Here is a 15664-nt window from a genome sequence, read left to right on the forward strand (position 1 = left end):
TGTGAAACAACTGAAAATATGTCATATTCTAGGTTCTTCAAAGTAGCCACCTTTGCTTTGATTACTGCTTTGCACACTCTTGGCATTCTCTTGATGAGCTTCAAGAGATAGTCACCTGAAATGGTCTTCCAACAGTCTTGAATGAGTTCCCAGAGATGCTTAGCACTTGTTGGCCCTTCTGCCTTCACTCTGCGGTCCAGCTCACCCGAAAACCATCTCGATTGGGTTCAGGTCCGGTGACTGTGGAGGCCAGGTCATCTGGCGCAGCACCCCTTCACTCTCCTTCATGGTCAAATAGCCCTTACTTTCAAAGTTTTCCCAATTTTTTGGACTGACTGACCTTCATTTCTTAAAGTAATAATGGCCACTCGTTTTTCTTTACTTAGCTGCTTTTTTTTCTTGCCATAATACAAATTCTAACAGTCTATTCAGTAGGACTATCAGCTGTGTATCCACCTGACTTCTCCTCAACGCAACTGATGATCCTAACCCCATTTATAAGGCAAGAAATCCCACTTATTAAACCTGACAGGGCACACCTGTGAAGTGAAAACCATTTCAGATGACTACCTCTTGAAGCTTATCAAGAGAATGCCAAGAGTGTGCAAAGCAGTAATCAAAGCAAAAGGTGGCTACTTTGAAGAACCTAGAATATGACATATTTTCAGTTGTTTCACACTTGTTTGTTATGTATATAATTCCACATGTGTTAATTCATAGTTTTGAGGCCTTCAGTGTGAATCTACAATTTTCATAGTCATGAAAATAAAGAAAACTCTTTGAATGAGAAGGTGTGTCCAAACTTTTGGTCTGTACTGTATGTATACATAGATAAATAGATATATGGATAAATAGATGGTTAGATAAATAGATATGTGATGTATAGATAGATGGATAGAAAGATTGATAGAAATATATATAAATAAATAGATAAATAAATAGATAGATAGAAAGATAGGATGTTAGATAGATATTAGAAGCTAGATAAATAGATAGATAGGTAGGTAGATAGATAGATTGTTGATAGATAAATTGTTAGATAGATAGATGTCTAGATAAATAGATATGTAGTAGATAGACAAAAAATTGATAAATAGATGGATAGATAATAGATAGAAAGATAGATAAAAAGATAGAAAGACAGATAGATAGAATAGATATAGGTCGATATATAAATAGATTGACCGAAAGATAGAAAGATAGGACGTTAGATAGATATTAGAAGCTAGACAAATAGATAGAATAGTAGATAGTTAGATAGATAGATAAATTGTTAGATAAATAGATAGAGTGAGAGATATCTAGATAAATTGTTGGATACATAGACAAATGGGTAGATAGATAGATAGGTAGATATATCCACCTTATTTGGAGTGCTGTCTTATTTTTTGGATATATTATACAGAGGAATGGTTTCCTACCTTCCCTGAGGATTTGCACCCGACTTACTTTCTTGTAACTGTGCTGCTGTTGCTTTTTTGTTTTTTAGATAGGTAGATAGATAAAATATTTATAGTAATATTTTATTAAGCCTGATTATAGATAGATAATAGATAGATAGTTATATACCGGTAAATATATTAGAACATCCTCTGACATGTCTGTGAAGCTCTGTTCATAGGCTATGAAAGATAGACCGAAAGATAGATGGAAAGATAAATAGATAGATGACTGATAGATAGCTATGTTATAGATATCTAGATAGACAGATAATATCTCGATAGCTGTCTAGATAGTTAGCTATCATCCTGCAATTCCTCTCCATGCTTTTAGGGGTTGAAGGACCTGTAATGATACTCTATGCAGTTACTTTACTAGATGTGCAGGACCTGCAGTGACATCAGCTTTGGGCGGTTCTGGGAGGCTTTGTGGGAGTAGTGGGCGGGTTATTGGTGGGGAAAAAGGGGCTCATCAAAGGTCCTAGAGAAAATAGATAGATAGATATATAGAAAAGTAGCAGGGCACACCTTTACTCAGCTGCACATGGAGAGTTTGTAAAGGCAATATATTTGTTCAGACTAAATTGTATACAAAGTCACATAAAATACACATATAGAAATATAAACTAAAATATACTAGTAATAAAAAGTGTTAAAATCATAAAAAGTAAAGTCCTAGTGGATCCCTGATGTATTTGAATAACAATCCCAATAAAGTGGTTCTATATAAATAACGTTATTCGTCCAGGCTACTTTCACACTAGTGTTTTTACTGGATCCGGCAGGGTTCAGCAAAAACGCTTCCATTGTTGATAATACAATCATCTGCATCCATTATGAACGGATCCGGTTGTATTATCTTTAACATAGCCAAGACGGATTCGTCATGAACTCCATTAAAAGTCAATGGAGGACGGATCTGTTTTCTATTGTGGCAGAGAAAAGGGATTCGTCCCCATTAATGTGCATTGGGGTAATGCCGGATCCGTCTTGCTCCGCATCCCAGGATGGAAAGCAAAATACAACATGTTGCGGTTTGCTCTCCGGTATGGGAACGCAACTAAACGGAACAAAATGCATTTTGGAGCATTCCGTTCTATTCAGTTCACTTTTGTCCCAATTGACAATGAATGGGGACAAAGCTGAAGTGTTTTTTTTCCGGTATTTAGCCCCTATGACGGATCTCAATACCTGAAAGCTAAAATGCTAGTGTGAAAGTAGCCTAACTCGTGTGTGAACTCAGTTTTATTCATTAAGTTTCACCGGTGGGGAATTAGAATAGGTAGCAATTCTGTCACTGTATTTTTTTATTTTTTTATTTATTACTGCCAATCACTTTACTGCCTTGTAATAAAAATATTATGACAACTTTCTTTCAAAGGTAGTTGCAACTATAGATGTTTTTATGTTTATTACTTTGCCACGATAAAAATCATCTAAGGAAAATATTTGGTTTTGTGTTGCTACTTTCTGACATAAGCAGTCAGAAACTGCTTTTACTTTAACACTAGAGATAGAAAACTGATTTCAGCTTGCTCAGAGGACACTGGGTTTGTCAAAGGTTGTCTTGATGTCCAGATAGACTGGAGGTCTTGTGTGCACTGGTTATTTAATAACATTGTATACCTTTTCTGTGGATTCTGCTGTTTCTATCTTTTCTGTGGATTCTGCTGTTTCTATCACTTCTGTGGATTCTGCTGTTTCTATCACTTCGGTGGATTCTGTTAGTTCACGGTTATTTGAAGTCTCTTTCAATACTGTCTGTCCGAATACGTCTTTAATTGTAAGTTGCCTCAAGTTTGATTGATAACCCTACACCGAAAAAAATAATAAAACAATGTTAGCAAATACAGATTCTGTAAGTCTGAGACAAATTACACACCCTAAATCCTGACTCTAATACACAACTGAAGCTGACATGTAAGGACGGAGCAAAACGGAATGCCTCTTAAAGGGTTCCATTTTGAATTCCATCCTAAAATTCCATTATATTCCGTTATAATTCTGTTATAATGGAATACCTAACGCTGGTGAGAACCTGCCCTAACTCTGACATCTGACCTCTGATTTTGACCGCTCACAACGGACTCTGATACCTGAGTCTGACACCTAAGGCTGGTTTCACACGAACAAGTTCAACAGTTCAACGCATTAGAGTATTATGTCAGTGTTATACAATAGATTTCAGAACTTTAAGGCCCTTGTCAGACAAGCGAGTATTCAGCGTGATGGGTCTGTGTACAAAAGCGTTGGTTTTCACGCATCACTTGTGCGTTGCGTGAAAATCGCAGCATGTTCTATATTCTGCGATTTTCACGCAACGCTGGCCCCATTGAAGTGAATGGGGCTGCGTGAAAAACGCATCGCATCCGCAAGCTGGGGCGGATGCGATGCGATTTTCACGGATGGTTGCTAAGAGATGTTGTTAGTGAACAGTCAGTTTTTTATCACGCGCGTGAAAAACGCATTAAAACGCATTGCACTCGTGCGGAAAAAAACGGAACAATTGAACGCGATCGCAAACAAAACTGAATGTACTTGTTTGCGAAATCGCACAGTTTTCACTGAACGCATCCGCAATGCATCCGGACCTAATCCGGACACGCTCGTCTGCAAGGGGCCTAAGGGTTACATAGCATCATAAATCAATATAATGCTATGCAATCCTATCAGTTCTATGGAGGTCAGGACGGGAGCTTCTGCAGACACACGCTGCGCAAAACACGGATGCCGGCCGTGTACATCCTGCATTTTGCGGAACAAAACAGCTGGTTCATAAAAGAACAGTCCTATCCTTGTCCATAATTTTTTGTAGACGGAACGGAAATGCGGACATATGGACACAGAATCAAAGAAGAGCGTCAGACAGCCAGGGAGAAAAAAAAAACTCACCTTCTCCCTGGCTGTGATGCTCTCCGCTGTGATTGGACCGCGCTACAGCCAGGGAGAAGGAGACGCCCATTGAGAAACAGGACAGTCTCCTCCTCCCTGTACCGATGATATTCATTAGCATACCAGGCGGGAAAACTGCAGGGGGGCACAGCGGGCGAACAGAGCGGCGCCCAGGCAAACTAGTAAGCGATATTACATCCGTGCACAGTGCCCTACATAACCTGCTAGTTATTTCATAATGTCTGGACCCATGAAAGGTCCTCTTTAATGGATAAATAATTCTATTACGCCTTGATTCTCAAATTGGGGTGAATAACCTGTCTTGTTCTACTGTTATTGGGGTGTCCACCTTGTTTAATACATAAGCAATTATATTAGGCCTTGATTCTAAAATTGGGGTGAATAACCTTTGTCCCTCAACTGTTATTGGGGTGTCCACTATGCCTAATAGATAAAATATTACGCCTTGACTCCGAAATTGGGGTGAATATTCTGTATAATTATACTGTTATTGGGGTGTCCACCTTGTTTCTATTACGCCTTCATTCTCAAATTGTGGTGATTAAGCTGTCTCATTTTACATTTTTTGGGGTGTCCACATTATTTAATACATAAACATCTCTATTATGCTTTGATTCTCAAATCGGGGTGAATAGGCTGTCTAATTTTACTGTTCTTGGGGTGTTCACCTTGTTATTGGGGTGTTCACCTTGTGATGTTATTTACATGGAACTGTAGCTGAAGGGAGGGGAGCAATGTTATTTACATGGGACTGTGCATTGGAGGGGCTGAAGGGAGGGGAGCAGTGGCGTACCACCAATAGCGGCAGACCATGCAACTACTATGGGGCCCGTGGCAGAGGGGGGGCCCAGAGTACATGTAAGGCCCTGCCTCCTACAATGTCTGCAGTTATTTATGTATTATACCGCTCCGGCGGGCCCTGTTTCCCCTCTTCTTAGGCCCCCTTCCCCCACTGTGTGCACACACAGTGCACATATGCACATACCAGCACCGATGTCCCTGCCAGCACTGCAGCCAGGCTAGTGCTCGCTCTATTTTTTCTGCTGGGCGCTGCACTGGCCAATCAGCATTTAGCAGGTTAAGCTCCTGCTGCTGATTGGCTAATGTATCGCTCGCACCAGCAGACAGAACCGAGTAGGCGGGACCTGGCAATGACTCACGTGCTGCCTGCTTCAGCCTGCGCCACCACACTCCAGAAACCCCCAGCATTGACTGCCCCTGTGTGCATAAAAAAGTTTATGGTGGAGGGATAGTTAGTGAGGGGAAGAGGGGTCCTGCTGCAGCAGCAAGCAGAGTTCCTGGGGGGCACACTCTGTTCTGTATGTAACCTATAAGGCTCATCAGGTTGAGGACAGTGTGCTCCAGCCTTCCCCCACCCCATGAACTCTGCTAGCTGTTGATGCTCATATAGAGGATAGTGTCCCTATGAACTGTGGGATTGGGGCACACTAAGCATCAGCAGCAAAAAGAGTTCAGATGTGGGGGAATGGGCTATGTCAGGCTTCAGCAAATCGGGCACAGGCAGGAGGAGAAATGTGTATGTGGGCCCCTGCCATACATATTGCGCCTGGGTAGCCTGTAAGATCTCACGGAATGACAGTAGTCCAGTCGTGCTTCTTGTCAATCGTCTTTATTGAACCACAGGGTAAGGGTGAAGGTATCTTGCTCAACTCGTTTTGGGGTATAGAAAAAACCCCTTCATCAGGAGCATATGACATCATACATGTTGTAGGGGGTATAAATACATGAAATGTTTGAAAACAGGCGCCAAAACCGAGGGAGGAACGTCACTTCCGGTTTGCGCTCTGAGGTGAAACGCACCGGAAGTGACGTCCCCCTCACGCCACATACAGATAATATTCCACAAGGACCGAAAAATTAATAGAAGTTAATGGTTAAAGGTACATAGTTGAAGTTATACCTAAATATTCACATGCCTTGTGGTTTAGCAAAAGGATTGATTTGTTAGAGGTAGAAAGCGGAATGAAAAGCGTCACTTCCGGTTTGCGCTCCAACATGGAACGCACCGGAAGCGACGCCCCTCCGAAAGTGCGAGTTGTTGGGGCTAAAATATTACAGAACCTGGTGGCCAGTATTTGCGGTGTTACCGAAGTGGTAATGTATTCATAACCAGATATAAGATAACTGGAAGCTGGCGCCATAAGGGATGCGAGAACGTCACTTCCGGTTTGCGTTCCGGCATGGAACGCACCGGAAGTGACGTCTTTCCTACTCAACACCAGGATTCAAAGCTAGGAGAAGACAAAGATGTTCAGATTATCTTTATATATTTATATAGGATGTGTTCTTTGTATTAAACCAGATTGGCGATCTCTGTTAGACGGGTCCTAACACTAAATGAAGGCCATTTTGGCACAAAAAATGGAAAAAGGCAGAGTGGATCCAACATGCATGTGGGTCCAACACTCCCTGAATTTTATGGCGGTCATTATGGCGCATAACAGGTAGTATTTAGTGTTAGGACCCGTCTAACAGAGATCGCCTTGACGTTCGGCAGACGGGCTTAGATGGTTTTGTACAAAATGCATTGTCCAAGCATCTCGCTTTTATAAATAAGCGTAGTATTAGCACCATAGATACTTTGTCTGATTTGCAGAGTGCTGCTGCATTGTCTCTTTTTTTCCTCTAGGTCTTTGCCATGGCAGCGTGCACCTGCGCATTGGGAGGTGCTGACTAACCCCCTTTTTTTGCAGATTTACAATGCTGGAGATGTGGCACTCCAGCGAGTCGTGCACTCCTGATTAGCCTGTCTGCCCCATAGGCTGATTTTAATTACTTTCAGTATAAAGCTGTAGCCTGCTCTCACTACATTCATTGGAAGCTGTCTAGCACCAGGAAAGGTTTAGAGTGGGCTCAGCATGCATGTTGGTACCTGCAGTCCTTGTAATGGAGGCCATTTTGGCACAAAAAATAGAAAAAGGCAGAGTGGATCCAACATGCATGTGGGTCCAACACTCCCTGAATTTTATGGCGGTCATTATGGCGCATAACAGGTAGTATTTAGTGTTAGGACCCGTCTAACAGAGATTGCCTTGACGTTCGGCAGATGGGCTTAGATGGTTTTGTACAAAATGCATTGTCCAAGCATCTCGCTTTTATAAATAAGCGTAGTATTAGCACCATAATTTTTGTAAGCATTGTTGTACTTTGTCTGATTTGCAGAGTGCTGCTGCATTGTCTCTTTTTTTTCCTCTTGTTCTCCACTAGAGTCCCCCTCGACTCTGACTAACCTGGTCACACCCTGTTCCCCAGAAGTCATTGCCCAGAATGAGAACCGTAGCATCACAGAATCAGTTCTCAACGCATCTACACATTCTCATTCTAGTGATCAATCTGACACGTTTTTAGCATTACCCTCTAATCTATCTGAGAACTCTTTTTTAGGGACGCTCTCACCTGCACCGCCCATAACACCATCGAACACCCCATCGAGAAACAATTTATCCAGTATACAGATTCTCAGTCCATTCTTCACTCCAACAGGTCCGACACCAGTTCTAAAATACCGCCCTCAGAACCAAAAAAAAAAAATCACACAATTCAGTCCAATACCATTAACAAGAAAAAGACCCATAAAAGAATACGATGGTGCAGAGGCGGAAAGTCTAAGAACACCAAGAAAGAAAAAACCCAATCTTACTCCACCATTTCAGACCCCACCGAATCCACAAGATTAACTCTTTCATCCTCAGAGGCATCAACATCTACTGAGGAACCCAACCTAATAGCCCAAAAGAAGGGTATTTTCAACCTTTCTAAACATAATTTAACACCTGATGAAATACTTATTGTAAGTAAGGGCCTGTCTTTTTGCCCTACTCAATACCCTGATTCTTTTGAACTGTTTGTTGACCTCAATCAATACATACGTAAATTAACTTTAAAAAAACACTTTACAATAAAGAACTTGAACAAAGAAAATGGTTTAAGCTCCACCCCCGACATCAATGTCACACCATCTACAAACCCCACCCCTACTGAACCATCTGAACCAACACTCATCCCATCTAATCTTAAACTAAAATCTTCTTTCTGAATGAATAAATAAATAAGATGTCACACTATGAGCACTAAACACCACCAGGTGCTCCTGTAAATTGAGACCACTCACTCAATGCAGGAAAACGTATAATATGGATAAACAGGGCACTCAAGGAAACCGTGACCATGTATTAGAAGCAATCATGAGCTTTTATTACTAAAACGGATCAATCATACAGATAAGTAAAACAATGAATAATAAATAGCAGTACAATGTACAATTGACTATCAATGTTAGAATAATCGGTATACCAAACTAACACAATATATTCAAAAGCAAATAATCGATATGCCGATCTAACACCATATATTCGGTCCAATGGTTATAAGCACCTGAAAAAGTCACCGATTGTCGATAAAGCTTGCCACTTATTATCGAGACCAAAGTCAAATATCCCACATTTAGTCACGGCGGCATCCCGCCGAAGCAGCGTAGGTAGCGGCGTCCCGCTACTAAATAACTTGCAAGTTAGAATATTCCTTTACCTTATAATCGACCAAACTTTTGTCCGAAATTTTCATCAGAACCTTCAGATGTTCTCACTCCCCAGATATGCCTTTGATATTGCAGCACTATTCAATCGGGAGATTTAAAGACGGCTCTCTGTTCGGTTAATGGTCGATTTGTTGGTATAGTAGGTCTTTCGGTACAAAGATGGGGTGTAGCGCCAGACGCATTTCGGGGTCCAACCCCTTCCTCAGTGGTATGCTTCACCCCTTTCAAAACCCCTCTTTTATACTGAATATTCCTTGGTTTCATTGGTCCCAACTCGAACTTCATATCCTGTTCATCGCTTTACTCAGGTGTTATCCATTGTAACTCAATCACAAACATAGTGTCGTAGTAGAGAAACTAAAAGGTGCTTTTCACACCCTTAGCAATTCATTATACTTCTACAATTTCATCAGGTTATATATTAAAAGTTTCTACATTTCATAAAGCAAAAAACGCATCTATGCACTCTGCGTTTTTGATGCGGCATCTATGCGTTTTTTGATTTTTCGGTTAAACAAGGGCAAAAATTACTTGCCCAACAACCTACTGGTAAATATTATAATTAAAATAATAAATATCAACAATAAAAGACTTTCTTATGGCTTTCAAAGGGAATATTATAAATATGACAGTAATATTCAAACCAAATGACCACAATTTAATATTTTTAAAAAAAGAACCATCTTTCCTCTGCAAGGGAAATACATTCATGAGACGGTCATTACTACTGCCATACATGTGTATTTGCAGACATAGTAACTAGATAAAATCAGTGAGTGATAAATATCAACTTAGCAAAATCGATTTAAAAAGCACAAAATATTTAAAACTAATAGTAAGAACGTGAAGGATGTGTTGATTTGAGGGTTGTATCCCACCACGATACAACCCTCAAATCAACACATCCTTCACGTTCTTACTATTAGTTTTAAATATTTTGTGCTTTTTAAATCAATTTTGCTAAGTTGATATTTATCACTCATTGATTTTATCTAGTTACTATGTCTGCAAATACACATATATGGCAGTAGTAATGACCGTCTCATGAATGTATTTCCCTTGCAGAGGAAAGATGGTTCTTTTTTTAAAAATATTAAATTGTGGTCATTTGGTTTGAATATTACTGTCATATTTATAATATTCCCTTTGAAAGCCATAAGAAAGTCTTTTATTGTTGATATTTATTATTTTAATTATAATATTTACCAGTAGGTTGTTGGGCAAGTAATTTTTGCCCTTGTTTAACCGAAAAATCAAAAAACGCATAGATGCCGCATCAAAAACGCAGAGTGCATAGATGCGTTTTTTGCTTTATGAAATGTAGAAACTTTTAATATATAACCTGATGAAATTGTAGAAGTATGATGAATTGCTAAGGGTGTGAAAAGCACCTTTTAGTTTCTCTACTACGACACTATGTTTGTGATTGAGTTACAATGGATAACACCTGAGTAAAGCGATGAACAGGATATGACGTTCGAGTTGGGACCAATGAAACCAAGGAATATTCAGTATAAAAGAGGGGTTTTGAAAGGGGTGAAGCATACCACTGAGGAAGGGGTTGGACCCCGAAACGCGTCTGGTGCTACACCCCATCTTTGTACCGAAAGACCTACTATACCAACAAATCGACCATTAACCGAACAGAGAGCCGTCTTTAAATCTCCCGATTGAATAGTGCTGCAATATCAAAGGCATATCTGGGGAGTGAGAACATCTGAAGGTTCTGATGAAAATTTCGGACAAAAGTTTGGTCGATTATAAGGCAAAGGAATATTCTAACTTGCAAGTTATTTAGTAGCGGGACGCCGCTACCTACGCTGCTTCGGCGGGACGCCGCCGTGACTAAATGTGGGACATTTGACTTTGGTCTCGATAATAAGTGGCAAGCTTTATCGACAATCAGTGACTTTTTCGGGTGCTTATAACCATTGGACCGAATATATGGTGTTAGATCGGCATATTGATTATTTGCTTTTGAATATATTGTGTTAGTTTGGTATACCGATTATTCTAACATTGATAGTCAATTGTACATTGTACTGCTATTTATTATTCATTGTTTTATTTATTTGTTTGATTGATCCGTTTTAGTAATAAAAGCTCATGATTGCTTCTAATACATGGTCACGGTTTCTATGAGTGCCCTGTTTATCCATATTATAAAATCTTCTTTCTATCCCCTAGAAAGTAGGGGCCCACATTTAGAGAGCTTTTTCAATATGGTTTGTGGCGGAACCCACCTCGCCACTGGGCATTGGAGAGGCCTGGCTACCCGCCTCCTACCTACTGACTATGGCCCCTGGTGAATTTGTACGTGGAATGCAATTTGAGCATGTGGTATTTTGTATTGCTGTGTGTTGTGGACTGTATATATCTTGCCCTGGCTGTAAAGTTTGCTATGTTACAGGCATTGTTGTTCTGTGCCTCTTTTCCTCCCCCTTTTTCCTGACCAATTGTTCCCCCGGCAGGATGTTGTCACAGGGACACAGGGAGACTAGTAAACCAGCTGCTCTGTCCCTCCTCCATCTCCCATCAGCCCTTGCTATTGTCTGGCCCCACCCTTCCTTGTACCAGAGTCCTCTAGGTACCCTATTGTATGTAAATGAGGCTGTTGGGGGGTTTAAAGTAGTGTGCTGTGTCTAAATAAAGTCAGTTCCTTTTTTAACCCTCAAGGTGAAGTGTCGTCTCATTCTTGGGGGAGGATTTATTGCATGCTGTCCCAGTTTGACTGCTAGGAGTGAAAACCTATTCGTATGGTTTCCTATTCAACTGTCTACAGCATTCATATGCTTGAAGAGGATTTATATGCTGGTTCGGTGATGGTGGTGTCTGCCAGAGTGCTTGGAAACCTCAGGAAACGCTAGGAGCATCCGTAAATGGAGGTACTCAGTCTAGGGGTGCCAGGTGATCCGTTACATTGGTGGCAAGCAGTGGGATGGCGTCCTGGTGTGAGAGGAACAACACCCTGGAGACACAGGAATTATTAGAGTCCCTGGACAACGCTCGAGGTAGAAAATGAATGTAACCGGAGGTTACAGAACCTCTTGGCACCACTGGTCAAGCCAATAGGAGAGGCAACCAGGTTGGACTGCAGAGAGAGCGCCCGACAAGAGATGTGGGAAGAAACCCTAGAAGGTGTCCAGCGTTGGCGAGGTGAGCGTCTTCCCAGCAAGGAGCAGTGGTTACAAGCCAGAATGGCCCTACGGATACCTATGCTGGGAGAACAGGCCCAGAAGGAATTGGTGAGGCAACTTAATTCACTGGCATGGAGGGAACTGGGTCTCGATGATGCATACCAAGTGCTACGTTGGTACGCGGTTCAGCGGGTTCCCGGAATGGCCAAATTTGACAAACCCGAGGGCAAGGATTATAATGGCCCTGGCTTATTATGGGGGGCCTTTGCAGAACCGGAATTTGGGAGTGCGGCAGAGTCACGGCTTTGGGACATATTTGACTACAGAGAGGCCGTGCTGGATCTCCCTATGGCCGAAGACCTAAGGCCAGACCTGATTGAACTGGCTGTCCAGGAATGGGAACTGGAGCAGGATTACCAGCACCTGGTCAGCTCCAGTCAGTCACCCTATACCCTGCAAGTACCACCAGAGCAGTGGGAGATCGAACAGAATTATGTGGACTTATATGGTCAAGTGACACCGCCTGTCTCTCACCTGATGGGGCTTATGGACTGTACACCATTGGGAGCATGGAGTTTCGTTCCCCCTCCCCAACAACTAAGCCCGTCATCAGGAGACCTGCATTCAGTACCTCCTACTCCCCAACCAGCCCCAGAAATGAGGGACCGTATCGACTGGTCCTGGGAGGACCCACAGATGGCAGGTGGAGATGGGACCGAGGTCTCTCTACCGGCCCGACAGGGATGCTGGGCAGTTGGCCCAAATCTCCAGCGGCAGTGCATATCACAGGGAGAGGAGACAACCGGTCTCTCTCCCCAGCGGCAACCTGAGTTCTAGGGGGAGGAGATGCTGGGCCCCTCTGCCCTACAGCAACCAGAGTCCTGGGGAGGAGAGGCAACTGGCCTCACCTTCCAACAGCAGCCAGAGATACCGGGAAAAGGGGAACCCAAACCCCTCTACACGGGCGCAGATGAGACCGCGGGCTCTGTGCCAGTCCTACAGGGATGCTGGACGGTCGGTCCAGATCCACAGCCATCTCCGCAGGGATACCAGGAGGAGGAGGTAAGCGAGCCCTCCCCTTCTCAGCTACTTCCCAACCGAGTTCTGGGGGCAGGGGATGAGCCTGCGATACCCACTGATCCCTTCCCAGCGGAAGAGCTGACATCCGGGCAGAGCGCCGCTAGCCTCTGCTCCACCGACCCCCTTGTTACAGGACTAGCTTGTACCCCCTCTCCCCAGCGGCTGAAAGTGTGTAAGGGAGAGGAGTTTGTTACCCCCTCTCCCCAGCGGCAGCCTAGCACACCAAGGGGAGACAGTAAGCCCCACAACAGTGCAGATGGGACCGTAGTCTCTGTACCTGCACCACTGGGGATATGGACAGTCTGTCCTGGTCCACAACAACAGTCCTGTATTGGAAGGAGAGGCAGTCTGTTTTCCCCTACAACAAGGGAGGGTGTCGCGGAGAGAGGAGCCTGTTACCCCTTCACTGCAGCAACAACTTTGTTCAACCAGGGGATAGGGCACGCTGGTTAGCTTCCCCCCAAGCCATGGATCTACTACTGGGCACAAGCGGCAGGGGGCCATAGGGACAACTACACCCTTTGAGAAAAGACGGCTGACTATCAGAGCCCCAGACCGCCTGGAGGTCTGGAGTCTGGATAGTCTCAATGGGAAAGGGGAGAAATGTGGCGGAACCCACCTCGCCACTGGGCATTGGAGAGGCCTGGCTACCCGCCTCCTACCTACTGACTATGGCCCCTGGTGAATTTGTACGTGGAATGCAATTTGGGCATGTGGTATTTTGTATTGCTGTGTGTTGTGGACTGTATATATCTTGCCCTGGCTGTAAAGTTTGCTATGTTACAGGCATTGTTGTTCTGTGCCTCTTCTCCTCCCCCTTTTTCCTGACCCATTGTTCCCCCGGCAGGATGTTGTCATAGGGACACAGGGAGACCAGTAAACCAGCTGCTCTGTCTCTCCTCCATCTCCCATCAGCCCTTGCTATTGTCTGGCCCCACCCTTCCTTGTACCAGAGTCCTCTAGGTACCCTATTGTATGTAAATGAGGCTGTTGGGGGGTTTAAAGTAGTGTGCTGTGTCTAAATAAAGTCAGTTCCTGTTTTAACCCTCAAGGTGAAGTGTCGTCTCATTCTTGGGGGAGGGTTTATTGCATGCTGTCCCAGTTTGACTGCTAGGAGTGAAAACCTATTCATATGGTTTCCTAATCAACTGTCTACAGCATTCATATGCTTGAAGAGGATTTATATGCTTCTTCGGTTCGGTGATGGTGGTGTCTGCCAGAGTGCTTGGAAACCTCAGGAAACGGTAGGAGCATCCGTAAACGGAGGTACTCAGTCTAGGGGTGCCAGGTGATCCGTTACATGATTCTCGATGAATTAAAAACTCTAACAAACTAATCAAGCAAACCAACACTCAATTTAACTAAACATGAGAACAAAGCTCTCAGACATCTGAAGCTAAATAGAAATGTGGTAATAAAAAGTGAAGATGAGGGAGGGGGTGTGGTTATTATTGACCAAGGTTATTATCTAGAAGAATCACTTAGAATCTTATCAGATACTGAGTATTACAACATCATCAATGAGGATCCGACTTCAGTTTTCAAAAAAGAATTACAGATATTGATTGATTCAGGATATAGTACAGGAATTCTAAATAAAAATGAAAAATCCTTTGTTCTCAATACCCATCCGACAATAGCCCGGTTTTATTTTCTTCCGAAAATTCATAAATCTATCACACATCCACCTGGTAGGCCCATCATCTCTGGCATTGACTCCCTCACCTCCAACCTTCCAGCGTACATCGATAAATATCTTCAGAAATATGTCCTCAAACTTCCCTCTTATCTCAGGGATTCCTCCCACCTGATTAATGTCTTTGATGAGATCAAAAGGAAGTCCCACTATCTTTGGGTAACACTGGACATAGCCTCACTATATAGCAATATCAAACACGATTTGGGCCTCAAGGCAGCACAACACTTCTTTAACAACGATAAAGAAATGTCCTCAACACAAAAAAAAGAGTTTATTCTAGACTCAATCTCTTTCATCCTACAACACAATTATTTTACTTTTAACAAAAAATGTTATATACAGAAAAAAGGAACAGCTATGGGGACAAAGTTTGCCCCATCATACGCCAATTTGTTTGTGGGATGGTTTGAACAAGAAATGGGACTGATGTCACACAAAAATATTATAATATTCAAAAGATTCATTGATGACATCATATTTATATGGGACAATACAACAGAAGAATTAGTGAAATTCATTAAAGAAATTAACCGGAATGACTAGGGACTAAAATTCACCTCTGAATACCATCCAAAAGAGGCAATTTTCTTAGAGATTCATATCAAAATAGTAGCAAATAAAATCACTACCAAAACCCATTTCAAAAAAGTAGACTCCAATAGTTATCTAGATTATTCAAGCTGTCATTACTCAAAGTGGAGAAACAATATACTCTATGGACAGATGAAACGAGTTAGGAGGAACTGTTCATATACAAAAGTGAAGAAAAAATAAATAAAAGTCCTGAAAGATAGGTTCAAAGAGAAGGGATATCCAAAAGGACTAATTAACACCTCTG

The 15664-nt window shown here is 42.5% G+C and overlaps 1 protein-coding gene across 3 annotated transcripts in view; it reads right to left on the minus strand.

The window, feature by feature from the left end:
* The window catches only part of LOC121004958 (serine protease FAM111A-like), a 214713-nt gene that overhangs the window by 49810 nt on the left and 149239 nt on the right, over positions 1-15664 (minus strand). Inside the window, exon 4 of one of the 3 annotated variants that reach the window (XM_040437433.1) lies at positions 3150-3251. The exons of 1 other annotated variant lie outside the window; for it this stretch is intronic. In XM_040437433.1, coding sequence (XP_040293367.1) covers positions 3150-3251 — 102 coding nt within the window. Of the gene's footprint in view, positions 1-3065; positions 3252-15664 lie in introns of all 3 variants that reach the window. One more of the 3 variants, XM_040437423.1, reaches the window with a different exon arrangement.

The sequence above is a fragment of the Bufo bufo genome, chromosome 1, assembly GCF_905171765.1.
Source record: "Bufo bufo chromosome 1, aBufBuf1.1, whole genome shotgun sequence".
NCBI classification, from domain to species: Eukaryota; Metazoa; Chordata; class Amphibia; order Anura; family Bufonidae; genus Bufo; species Bufo bufo.